Below are 12,663 nucleotides of genomic sequence, written 5' to 3' on the forward strand. Positions count from 1 at the left end.
TCCTGGTTAGTACTTGGATGGGAGACCACCAAGGAAATCCAGGGTCTCTGTACAGAGGTAGCTAATGGCAAATGTCTTCCGAACGTCCCTTGCATTCGAGTTGCCATGAGTCAGCTGGGACTCGCCATGTTATTCCGCTGCAGCAGAAATAAGCAGGGGTCTGGTGACATCGGCAAAAACGGATTGCAGTGTAAGCACATGAGGACCTAGAACCCACTTAGATCAGAAAAGCTTATCCTGGAATAAAGCACTGTTAGTCTTCAAGGTACCACAAGACTCTTGTTTATTTTGGTAGACATTTCTGTGACGTGTATTTTGCAAACAACTCATACACACCGGACGCTGCCTTATACGGAGTCAGAGCTCTTGGTCCATCAAGGTCAGGATTATCTGCTCTGACTGGCAGTGGGCTCTCCAGGATCTCTGGCGGAGATCCCTGTTTAACTGGAGAGGCCAAGGGTTAAATCTGAGATCTTCTGCATGCAAAGCAGTTTAGTGGTTAGAGTGTCAGCCTATGATTTTGGAAACCTGAGTTCAAATCCCCACTTTCCCATGGGAGCTCGCTGTACCCTTGGGCTGGTCACTGTCTGTCAGCCTGACTTGCTGCACGGGGTTGCTTTGAGGATAAAACAGAGGAGGGGAGAAGGAAGTTTGTTAGCTGCTTTGGATCCCTGTTAGGGAGAAAAGCAGGGTATAAATAACTAAAATAGTAAAGTAGATGCTGTATTGCTGAGCAGTGACCCCGTCCTAAAGCTTGAGTTCCATTGGCCCCCAAACTTGGTTTGTGCTGAACCACTCACAACCGAGTCACAACTGCGTCTGCCAAAAACGTTACCAGGGTAGAAAAAAGCCGCGGGACGTGGGCTGCTTCCTTCTGGAGCCCGCAGGCAGCGTTCTTAAGAATGCGAGCTTCCCCATTCATTTCAGCACAGCGTTTGAAAGGGCAACCTTCCCCCCCCTGGATCTGAGTCCAGTGGTACCTTAGAGACCAACAAGATTTTCAGGGTAGAATCTTTCGAGACTCAAAGCTCCCTTTGTCAGATACAGGATTTTTCCTGTGGGTCTCTAAGGTGCCGTTGAACTCAAATCCGGATGTTCTGCCGCAGACCAGCTCAGCTACCTATCTGAAACTTTTTCCCCAAGTGAAGCTTCCTTGTCCATTCAGGCCAATGGGAATACCTTCCTCCATCAGAAGCAGTTCTACATGTGCTTTTAAGTCTCCGTACCAGCAGGGGATCGCTGGATCAGGACAGCCATTCCAAAACTAAGTGCCATTGTGAGATATTAAGGCTAAGATTGCATTGCCGTACCAATATTCCATTCAATTGAATAGATGCTGTGGGCTTGTTTTAAGCAAAACTGTGTGTGTGTGTGGTGGTGATGGGGGCTTGCCTTTTCTAAGATTTTCCTGGCAACTTTCTATGGGTTTTATTATGGAGACGCTCTTCTGGCTCTGTTTGATTTTACAAGCGAAACGAGTTTCTATTACATTGCAAAATTGACCCAGTTTGAACTGGCGAAGGCTTTATGCCCCTTTCCTATCATTCTTGGCTAGGAATCCCAAAATTAATATGAACAGGTTGACTGCTGGAGTGTTAAGGATGTCTTTTACATTCTTTTCTCCCCAAAATATCGTGCAAGAAAAATAAATGGTTGCAAATGTTTTTGGGTGAGTTTTTCCATCGCTAGTGTTTCCGCAAGCACGCTGAAATTTTTCTTCTTTTGTTAAAATATGAATTGCTGGTATGTGATGTACTTGATAGCGGTTGTTCATTTAGAACGTTGTTTTTCATTTATGAAAAAAAATCCTAGCGCTACAAGTTTCCATTTGAGATTAGTTGGTACTTTCTAATAGAGGCAAATAAATTATTTGGCTTGATTCACACAGCAGAAATCCTCACTCAAGTAGATGGTTAACCATCTGCCTTTAAATTGATTAATCAATTGAATTTAAATATATTTGCATATTGCAGAGCCTCAATATTTAAAATATTAGTACTGAAAAAAATGGTAAAATATCTTGCAGTTTTCATCAATGATAATTACTAATCCATTGCTTGAAGAAAAAGCTATAATATTTTGTGTTTCACAGTGAAGGTACTATAGTGAAAATAACCTGCAAAAATAAACAGGCTTTTAACTCCAAACCTCTCCAATTAAAATTTGCCGTTACTGATTTTAAATTACTATCAGATGGGTAGCTGTGTTGCTCCGTAGTAATCGAACAAAATTAGAGTTCAGTAGCACCTAAAGGCTAACAAAAATTTCTCAGGGTATAAGCTTCTGTGAGTCAAAGCTTACTTCGTCAGACACCAAGTATATCTGAGAAAATAAGCCATGACTCCCCAAAGCTTATATCCTGGAAAATGTTGGTCTTTAATGTGCCACTGGACCCAATTTTAAATTAGTACCTGCAGATAGATCAGCCAAAACTTTTTCACAATTTTCAAGCTTCCTATGCTTGAGCGGGGAGGGGCTGATCTGGATAGCCCAGATGAGCTTGATCTTGTCAGATCTCAGAAGCTAAGCAGGGTTGGCCTTGGTTAGTAATTGGGTGGGAAACCTCCAGCGACCAGGGTTGCAGAGGCAGGCAATGGCAAACCACCTCTGCGAGTCTCTTGCTATGAAAACCCCACCAGGGGTTGCCATAAGTCAGCTATGACTTGAGGGGCGCTCACCACTACCACCATGCTTGAGAGGACCCTTTTGCATCTATTTTAACTACAAAGGACTCCTCAGGCATCTAGCATGGAACCCTTGTATGTTGAGAGAGTACCAAGGCCCCTTCTTACAAGCACAAGGTAATGCCAATCACCAAGTATATCTGAGAAAATAAGCCATGACTCCCCAAAGCTTATATCCTGGAAAATGTTGGTCTTTAATGTGCCACTGGACCCAATTTTAAATTAGTACCTGCAGATAGATCAGCCAAAACTTTTTCACAATTTTCAAGCTTCCTATGCTTGAGCGGGGAGGGGCTGATCTGGATAGCCCAGATGAGCTTGATCTTGTCAGATCTCAGAAGCTAAGCAGGGTTGGCCTTGGTTAGTAATTGGGTGGGAAACCTCCAGCGACCAGGGTTGCAGAGGCAGGCAATGGCAAACCACCGCTGCGAGTCTCTTGCTATGAAAACCCCACCAGGGGTTGCCATAAGTCAGCTATGACTTGAGGGGCGCTCACCACTACCACCATGCTTGAGAGGACCCTTTTGCATCTATTTTAACTACAAAGGACTCCTCAGGCATCTAGCATGGAACCCTTGTATGTTGAGAGAGTACCAAGGCCCCTTCTTACAAGCACAAGGTAATGCCAATCACCACCTTGGCCCCAGGCCAGTTCGGGTAGGGATCCTGACAGTGTTTTGCCATCTTCTGGGCATGGCGGAGGGGGTCACTGGGTGTGCGTGGGGGAAGGGGAGGTAGTTGTGAATTTCCTGCATTGTTCAAGGGGTTGGACTAGATGAGCAGTCTAGGGGGATGGACTAGATTCTATGATTCTACGGCATGCCGCTTTCAGTACGTGTGGGCTGTCAGCCAGCCTGGATCGCAGTTGCCCACTGAACATGTGTCCCCGTTTTCCTTGTGGCTGGTCACTGCTGGGGCAATCAGTAGTGAAGAACAAACTCTTTCTTCATGTCAGAGGCTTTAAAAGGGAGAGGCACAAATTCTTGGAAAATGGTTTTATCAGTGGATGTCAGCAATGGACCCTTTCACAACTAAATGGATCCTCCATGTTCAGAGGCAGCGTACTTCTAAATATGAGTTGCTGGAGGGGAGCAATAGTGGGAGGTTTTGGCCGTCCTGCCTTGCCTGTAGGCTTCCTGGAGGCATCTGATTGGCCAATGTGGGAAACAGACTAGTGGGGGGTTCTTGCGTTCTTAAGAAACCTGTCCCCTGTTACCGACTTTCTCGTTCCATCATCTCTGATACTCTGAGGAGATGACCTGGAATTCTTAGGCACACCATCTCAAAGCCTTTGCGCTAGTTGATTAATCCTGAGTTGAGCAATGCTCCAGTTTAAGCAGATTAAAGCTTGGAGCCCAGCTAAACAGAAACTTTACATGATTTCCAAGTGATTTGGTTGGATTATTGGCGCACAGCCTTCCTTTTATTTGAGTGATAGCAAATGTGTCGAACTGTAGTGGGAGCACATTCGATGGAGCAGTTGTTTAAAAACGAAGCAACCTAACTGCAAAATTCGTGCTTTGAAATGTTTACCCGGGTCATGCACATCAACTAAATTGACAGTGTTATTTACTTTGACAAGGTAAACGTGACAGCTGAATTATTTTCAGGGAGCTATAATTACAACTGTATTTATCACAAATCCATAAAACATGATTGATGTTTCTCAAATAACCCCACATTATATTGCATTTATCGCAGGCATATTAAAAACAAACGTTTTCAAGTACGCCTTCCTGAGCTTAAGATTTTTTTCCCTGTCTTTCTTTTCGGGGGGGGGGGGGGAATCACATTTAGATTCTTGAATTGTCATTAAGGAGAAGTTGGCTGAATTAATAAGCATTTATTTTATGTACTTGTTAAAACACGCACATTCTCCCTCTCTCTCTTTAGAACCAACTTTGTTTTTTGAGACAGGAGTCCTGTTCAGATAGCACTTTGCATCTAGCTTTCTACCCATAAGAACACACAATCTCAAGAACCTTTTCTGGATCAGACCAAAGATTTAGTTCTTCTTCCGCTGTGGCCAACCATTTTCCCCCAAGAAGGTCATCAAGGCAACAGATGACCCCTGTTGTTAGTCCCCCTTTCGCTGTTAGTTACAGGTACACCACCTCTGAACTTGGAAGTTCTACTGAACTGTCATGACTCATATCCAGTGTCGTCCTATCCTCCATGAGACCAAACGCTCGAAAAAAGAGTTCGGAACAGATTGACTTCAGAAAAAAGAAAGGATTTGAAGGTTTATTTTGCAAGTGTATTGAAAAGTTGTGGCTTTGGAAGAAGCATAACTCTTGCGAAACGGGAAAATTGCAAGCTGGCAAGCCCGTTGCCATCTCCCGCCGGGAGGTTTGGTGGTATTTTTTGACTCAATATTTATATATATTAAGCTCCAGTGCATTGTATATTTCAGTTCTACAATTTGGAACATAAAAGCTGGATTTGGTTGTTGTGGTCCCTGCATTTTCTTTGTTTCTGCATTGACTTTGGGATATCCCCCCATTTTTTCTTTCTTTCCCTTTAAACTATCAGCTGGCAGGTGGCATGGGGGGGATTCCCCCTCTCTGCCTGCCAGCTGATAGTTTAAAGGGACCTGCTACTTGCGAGTGGCGTTGCCCTTTCAACTGCCCAAACCCCAGCCCCCAGCCCCAGCCCCACACTTACCTTGCCCTGTGGGCCCACGGTGTCCTCCTCCTCTTCCCGCGAGGGGCAGGAAAGCTGTTTTTGGCGTCTTCTGCCGCCGCATGGGCTGCTGCAGCCATTTGAGGGGCGGGGAGGCCATTTTTGGCCTCCGCCGCCACCCTGCGGGCCCAGGTGGTGGCGGAAGAGGCCAAAAATGGCCTTCCTGCCCCTTGCAGGAGGAGGGGGAGGATGCTGCAGGTCCGTAGGGCAAGGTAAGTGTGGGGGTGGGGCTTGGGGATGGGGCAGTTTAAAGGGCCCTGCGGCTTGCAAGTGACAGGTCCCTTTAAACTATCAGCTGGCAGGTGGCAAGGGGGGGATCCCCCCTGCTGCCTGCTAGCTGATAGTTTAAAGAGACCTGCCACTTGCAAGCTGCAGGAAAAGTTTATATGGCCATTTCCCTGGGGAAATGGCCATTTAAACTGCCCCTTTTTGACCCAAACGAACCAGTAGACCAGTTCGTGGAAGTTCGTGGAAACGAGCTTCCATAAACTAGTGGTTCACGAACCACGAACCGGCCTGGTTTGTGCGGTTTTTGGGGTCATAATTCGATTCATGCCCATCTCTTTACTATTATGCAACTACAGACTAACGTGGCCGACTCCTCTGGATTTATTTTCTATAAGCAGTGGGGTCCCGAAGCAGCTCACAATGTCCAAAACCTGCATCTGACCAGGATTAGAATCTCCACTTCGCCAAAGAAGCTCCCTGGTTGACCTTGGGACAGTCACTTTCTCTCAGTCTAGTCTACCTCACAGGGTTTTTGTGCATCTGAATTGGGAGCACTGTGTATGCCACTCCAAGCCCCTTGCAAGAAGGGTGGGATAAAAATGTAATGTGTGTATGGAGAAAATTTTAGCAGAGTACGCCTATGGTGTTTACATGGTCACTTCTATGACTGTTTAGGATGCTGAGTTCATGTTTTCAGAATGTTGTTGTCATAGACCATGTATGTTTTCTTAGAACAAATTGTGTGTGTGTTTGTGATAAACAAAGCATATACTCTTTCCTAAGCCTGTATCCAGTGGTTGAAGACACTTATTAGTAGCAGTTGGTAAAGTAACATACTCAAAAACCCTAAATCTTGACTTTCAGCTTCTGTTGGCAGTTTTTGTTTATTTCATTTATGTAGAATGTCAGTTGGTTCTGCTTCATTTCTTCTATGTAGCAGCAACAAATTCCTGTAAACTACAGATCCCAGTATGCATTGCACATAGCAACGACAGATATTTTTAAGAGTGGGCATTGTTTGTTTCTTTGCTAGATGACGTGTTGGATTCTGCAATTTGACATGGGCGTTGTATTAAAGAGTGCAGGCAAGATGAGAGAAAGTTATATTAAGCACCGTAACCAAAACCACAAAATGTCAGTGGTTAGTGGATACATGTCAGTCAAGATGGATCTTGAATCAGCTGTCAAGCAGATGGCTGACTTAGGGAATTTGGGATGCTACCAAAAGGAAAAGAATGTTTGTTATGAATGGAAGTACATGACTTTATTTGGTCTCTTGACTATAAATTTCATTGGAGATGCACCAGGAATTGCTTTGCTAAATTAAGTAGTGCCTCGAAATAACACATTAAAATAATTTTAAAGTGGTATCATTGGCGGAATTGCAAGTGCTTTGCCAGTATGTTAGGCAAAGATCCAGTTTGAGCATCTTCCTAATTTCCTCCACTATGTTAGTAGATCAAGCTGTCAACTTTCCTTCCGTGGAGAGAGTGCCATTTTCCCATGGAATTTCCTTCAGAGTGAGTCTAATGTTTCAATAAACAGTTTGCTCCAAAGACATTTAGAATGTGCTAGTACAGTAGACTTCAGTTCTTGTGTTTTCACACTCATTTAAGCAATTGCCAGCATACCCATCACTTGGGAGTTGCAAGCGCAAAGCGGATTTGGAAACTGGCATTCTTATTTTCCTCCCTCGCCCCCTTTTTTTTAGATTAGTGTTGGGGCGTAGTGGAGTGAGTAAAATCTTGGCCCATAGGTCACAGCCCAAGCGCTTGATTACAAGTTGCATTTGCCTGATTTGTATGAAATGATGACTCTTTTTCTGCCGGTGTTGGAATGTCTTCTAAGCAGAAATTTTTGGAGTGTGTTTCCTCCATCTGGCTTAAGTCTGCTGGTGAGGCCAGGGAAGCTTTGCAGAACCCCAGCATCACACTGGACCTGTGCAATGCCCCTGCACATGCTAACTAAATGCATGTAGATGCAGTCCAGTTTAAAGGAGAGACGCTGGGCCGTGCTGGTGTCACATTGAAGGTTTCCTTCTTTGATCGAGTGATGAGCTTACTGGATCGTGGGAACTCTGTTGACGTGATTTACCTGGATTTCAGTAAAGCTTTTGATAAGTTCCCCCATGACATTCTGATGGGCAAACTGGAAGACTGTGGACTGGACTATAGGACAGTTCAGTGGATAGGGAACTGGTTAGAGGACTGCTCCCAAAGAGTGGTGGTCAATGGCGTTTCATCAGATTGGAGGGAGGTGTCCAGTGGGGTGCCACAGGGCTCTGTTTTGGGCTCGGTACTTTTCAATATTTTTATCAATAATCTGGATGAAGGGGTAAACAGGCTACTCATTAAATTTGCTGATGATACCAAATTGGGAGGAGTGGCAAACACCCAAGAAGATAGAGTTAAAATTCAACAAGACCTGAATACTCTGGAGAAGTGGGCAGTTGTGAACAGGATGCAATTCAACATAGATAAGTGCACAGTATTACATCTGGGCCACAAAAATGTGAAGCACAAATACTGGATGGGGGATACACTTCTGGGTAGTAGTGTATGCGAAAGAGATCTTGCAGTAGAGTGGACTGTAAACTAAATATGAGCAGTTAGTGTGATGCAGTGGCAAAAAAGGCAAACTTGGGTTGTATCAAAAGAGCTATTGCATTGAAATCTCAGGAGGTCATAGTCCCTCTCTATACTGCCTTGGTCAGGAGTATTGTGTGCAGTTCTGGAGGCCTCACTTCAAAAAGGACGTGGACAAAATCGAGAGGGTGCAGAAGAGAATGGTGAGGATGATCAGGGTCTGGAGACTGAGCCCTACGAGGAAAGGCTGAGGGCCTTGGGAATGCTTAGTTTGGAGAAGAGGATATTGAGGGGGGACATAGTTGCTCTCGTTAAGTATTTGAAAGGCTGTCATTTGGAGGAAGGCAAGGAGCTGTTCCAATTGGCAGCAGAGGATAGGACTCGAAGCAACGGGCTTAAATTACATGCAGAAGGGTACCGGCTGGATATTAGGAAAAACTTTTTCATGGCCAGAGTAGTTCAAAGGTGGAATCAACTGCCTAAGGAGGTGGTGAGCTCCCCTTCACTGGCAGTTTTCAAGAAGAGGCTGGATGAATATTTGTCAGAGATGCTTTAGGCTGATCCTGCACTGGGCAGGAGATTGGACTAGAAGGTCTGTATGGCCTCTTCCTTCTGTGAAATTGGACCTCAAATAGTTTTCCTGGCTAGCAAAGAATATTTCCTCATGAAGGGTGGTGTGTAAAGGGGGTGAACTGTATTCTGCAAAGACTCCCACATTGTGTAACGAGGACTAGTAGGGGTAGTGCACACAGAGAGTGTGCATCAAGTTGCCAACTGGCTGGAGAACAAAGTCCTGCTTCCTTAACAGGGGCTTAATGGGGTGTTATTTAACGGGTGGTGTACTTTACCCCTGTGCTATAAAAAGCTTAATAAAAATCCCATTTCCACACAGTCTGCCTTTCTTAATGGGACAGGACATTTTTCTCCAGGTCTGCTGGCAACTATAATCACTCCTCTGTGGAAACCAGGGCAGGGCCTCTGCATACAGAGGGTGGAAGGTATCTCCCAACAACAGTGTTTTGCATTTCCTCATCCAAAGAATAGGAGCTGTTCAGTTATGTGGGACAAAGCAAAAGGGAGATGCCGTTGTGATGGAGTCAGTGTTATATATAGGTTTACCTCCCCATGATAGAGGCAGGGGATCCCCCATCCCCAGCTCCCATTTCCTGCTGCTGAGAAAAATAAAATGGAAAATGGCTGTGGGGCCTATGGTGTGACGTCACTTCTGGGTTTCCCTCACCCTGGAAGTGATGTCAGAGCCAGTTTGGTGTAGTGATGGGACTCTAATCTGGAAAACTGGGTGTGATTCTCCACTCCTCCACTTGAAGCCAGCTGAGTGATCTTGGGTCAGTCACTGCTCTACAGAGCTCTCTCAGCCCCACCTACCTCACAGGGTGATTGTTTTGGGGATAATAATAACATACTTTGTAAGCCGCTCTGTGTGGGCATTAAGTTGTCCTGAAGGGCAGTATATAAATCAAATGTTGTTGTTGTTGTTGTTCGGAATCGTTGGAGTCTATAGTTTTACCATAGAGTTTCTGCTGATACCTAGGGAGGCATAGATCCAGAGTAGTTAGCCATGTTAGTCTGTAGTAGCAAAATCAAAAAGAGTCCAGTAGCACCTTTAAGACTAATCAACTTTATTGTAGCATAAGCTTTCGAGAATCACGGTTCTCTTCGTCAGATGCAAGGGAGGCATGCTGTCACAGGGTTTTTCTGGAAGTGATGTCACACTGTCGCCAGCATCTGGCTCCATGTTCCCTCCACTTCCTGCTGTTACATAGTGGTTAGAGTGTTGGGGGACTATGTTTAAATCTCCACACTGCCATGAAGCTCCCTGAGCAACCCTTTGGCCAGTCACTCTCAGCCTAACCTACCTCATAGGGTTGTTGTTATGAGAGTAACATAGGGGAGGGAGAACCATGAATGCCACTCTGAACTCCTTAGAGGAAAGATGGGATAAAAATATGCTTGATGAAGAATCTAAGCCCTACCCCACCCTTTGAGAATCAGCCTGCTCTTGTCTGTGCAGCCTCGCCTCTTTATGTAGGAGGTCGCATGATCTGCTTCTAGAGAGTGACAGATCATTGGCAAGCATCATGCATGCAAAAAGAGCCTTAAAGAAGGGACAAAATGAATTTGAATATAATTCACGAGAAGCCTTTAGACTAGAACAAGGCGGGCTGGCATTTGGTGGGCTGAGCCACTGTAGGCAGAGCTTGGGTGGAAGTGCTGGGTGCGAGCCAACCAGGGTCGGTCCTTGTTGCCATATTTCTATTTCCTCTTTCTGCGTATCCTTCTACCACCATGTGAGTGAGTAAGGCAGGCGACCAGTCCCCTCTCCATAGCTTACTCACTTCACCTGCTCCTGTCACAATAGGGAGTAGCTGTAGTTCAATGGTAAATCATCTGTTTGCATGCAGAAGTTCACAGGTTCAATCCCCACTTTCTCCGGTTTAAAAAAAAAAATCAAGTTGCAGGAACGGCCATTTGAGAGAGCCACTGCCAGTAAATGCTGCTCTTGATAGACTGATGGTCTGACTCACAGGAAGCAGGTTCATGTGTTCATGTGCCTGGGAAACAATGACTAGGAGCCAGTTTGGTGTAGTGGATTAGAGGGGCAGGACTCTAATCTGGAGAGCCAGGTTTGGTTCCCCACTCCTCCACTTGAAGCCAGCTGGGTGACCTTGGATCAGTCACAGCTTCTAGCTCTTTCAGCCCCACCCACCTCACAGGGTGACTGTTGTGGGGATAATAATAGCATATTTTGTAAACCGCTCCGAGTGGGCATTAAATTGTCCTGAAGGGTATATAAATCGAACGTTGTTGTTGTTATTATCAGTGGCCCAGTTAAATTTCATGCATACGTGCACCGTTATCTGCTTTCAGGCCTCTCTAAGCTCAGTATAGACAAATGCATGCAGCACACATGTAAAAACAGAGTAAAATAAGATACAGCAGTGATGGTGGGACGTCTAGGCAGGGAAAAGCAATTCAGTTTTCTTTCCTTCTGTCCACAACTGATGCTCCAGGATCACCAAACCATCCAAGACATCTTTTTGTTTTTTTATGGCTGATTGGCTTCCCTGATACAAAGGCCCTGGATTTTCTTGGGCAACAGGTTTAGCAACATTGTTAGGCTATAAGGGCAGCGATCCAAAGACGCAGGAAAGTAGCTGGTGCTTGTGTTACGTGAGCTGTAAGGCTGGAGAGAAACCCTAGCTGCAGTGCACCCTTTTCTGCAGATGCTGTCCATCTGGTTCAAGAAGCGGATGATGCTTATGCTAGCCACAGCCGTTGTCATTTACGGAAATTAATTGGTCTGAATGACTGACAGTCCATTCATTCCTGGAGTTGCGCCTGTCTAAGTCCATTGAAGTGAATGAACTTCAGAAGAATGCAGCTCTGTTTAGGATTGCAGTGGAAGAGTAGAAGCAACGAACCAGGAAGTCCTTGGCTCAAATCCCACCTCAGTTATAAAGAGAAGACACCGGTCCCTCTCAATCTCGGTCCTATCACTTCAATTTTATATATGAGAGAGCAGGGTAATAACACAAGACAACCTTAGAAAACTAAAGATTACTGGAAAATATGTGAACGATGCTGTCCCAAGCAGAGTTAAATCTTTCTAAGTCCATTGAAGTCGATGTACTTCGGAGAGTGCAACTCAACTTAAGATGGCACTGGAAACGAGGAAGCATAAATGTAAAGTACATGGCGTTCGCTGCAGAAAGCAAGAGCAGAACACTTGCAAAAGTTACATGGTTAGGATGTCTGAGGAAGAGTACCAAGCTGTACCGATGCCAAATGCTTCTTGTCCGGTATTAATTTGCTAATTTCCCTCGATGTGTGTTTCCAAACAAACAAAAACCACACCCAAAAGGTCATGGGCAGAACTTTGCATGTGTCACATTGAATCCCAAACCTCTCAAGTCAAAGAATCTCAAGTAGCAGGGCTGGAAGAGGCCTCCGCTTCCCACCCTGGAGGCCTGCTGCCAGCTCAGGGCCAGATGGTTTAACGCGGTTTAAGCTTTCTTGCAGTAGGAGGATATCCTATACACTTGAACAATGTTGATCTAATGATATTTTGTGTGACTTAGTGTAAAACTTGTTCCCTCGTTTCGTTAGGGAACTTTATGCTTATTGGTTATCATTTTGGCTGACAACGAGACAGCTGAATTTTTCAGATTTATTTTGGCTGAGTTCTTTGTGTGTATGTGTGTGTATGCACACACATATGTTTGTGTGTGTGGGTTTTCCACTCTGATATGTTCACCTACAGAAAATGCTTAATACTTTATGCTGTTTTATGCCTGCTTTTAGACTTACAGAGTTTGAAGACACGCCAGCAAGTCAGCTAACAATAGACGAATTCATGACAATTGAACTAGAAGAGGAATGTGACCCTCCTTCCTTTACAGCTGGTCAACGAAAGATCAAGATTCAGCAGGTGAACTCTTCTAGCATGTGACATGCGTGCTGCT

The 12,663-nt window shown here is 44.9% G+C and overlaps 1 protein-coding gene across 1 annotated transcript in view; it reads left to right on the forward strand.

Moving 5' to 3' along the window:
- The window catches only part of BRF1 (BRF1 RNA polymerase III transcription initiation factor subunit), a 294,493-nt gene that overhangs the window by 128,764 nt on the left and 153,066 nt on the right, over positions 1–12,663 (forward strand). Inside the window, exon 8 of the mRNA XM_054970610.1 lies at positions 12,503–12,629. Coding sequence (XP_054826585.1) covers positions 12,503–12,629 — 127 coding nt within the window. The remainder of the gene's footprint in view (positions 1–12,502; positions 12,630–12,663) is intronic.

Source organism: Eublepharis macularius, chromosome 2 (assembly GCF_028583425.1).
Source record: "Eublepharis macularius isolate TG4126 chromosome 2, MPM_Emac_v1.0, whole genome shotgun sequence".
In the NCBI taxonomy this organism is placed as follows: domain Eukaryota; kingdom Metazoa; phylum Chordata; class Lepidosauria; order Squamata; family Eublepharidae; genus Eublepharis; species Eublepharis macularius.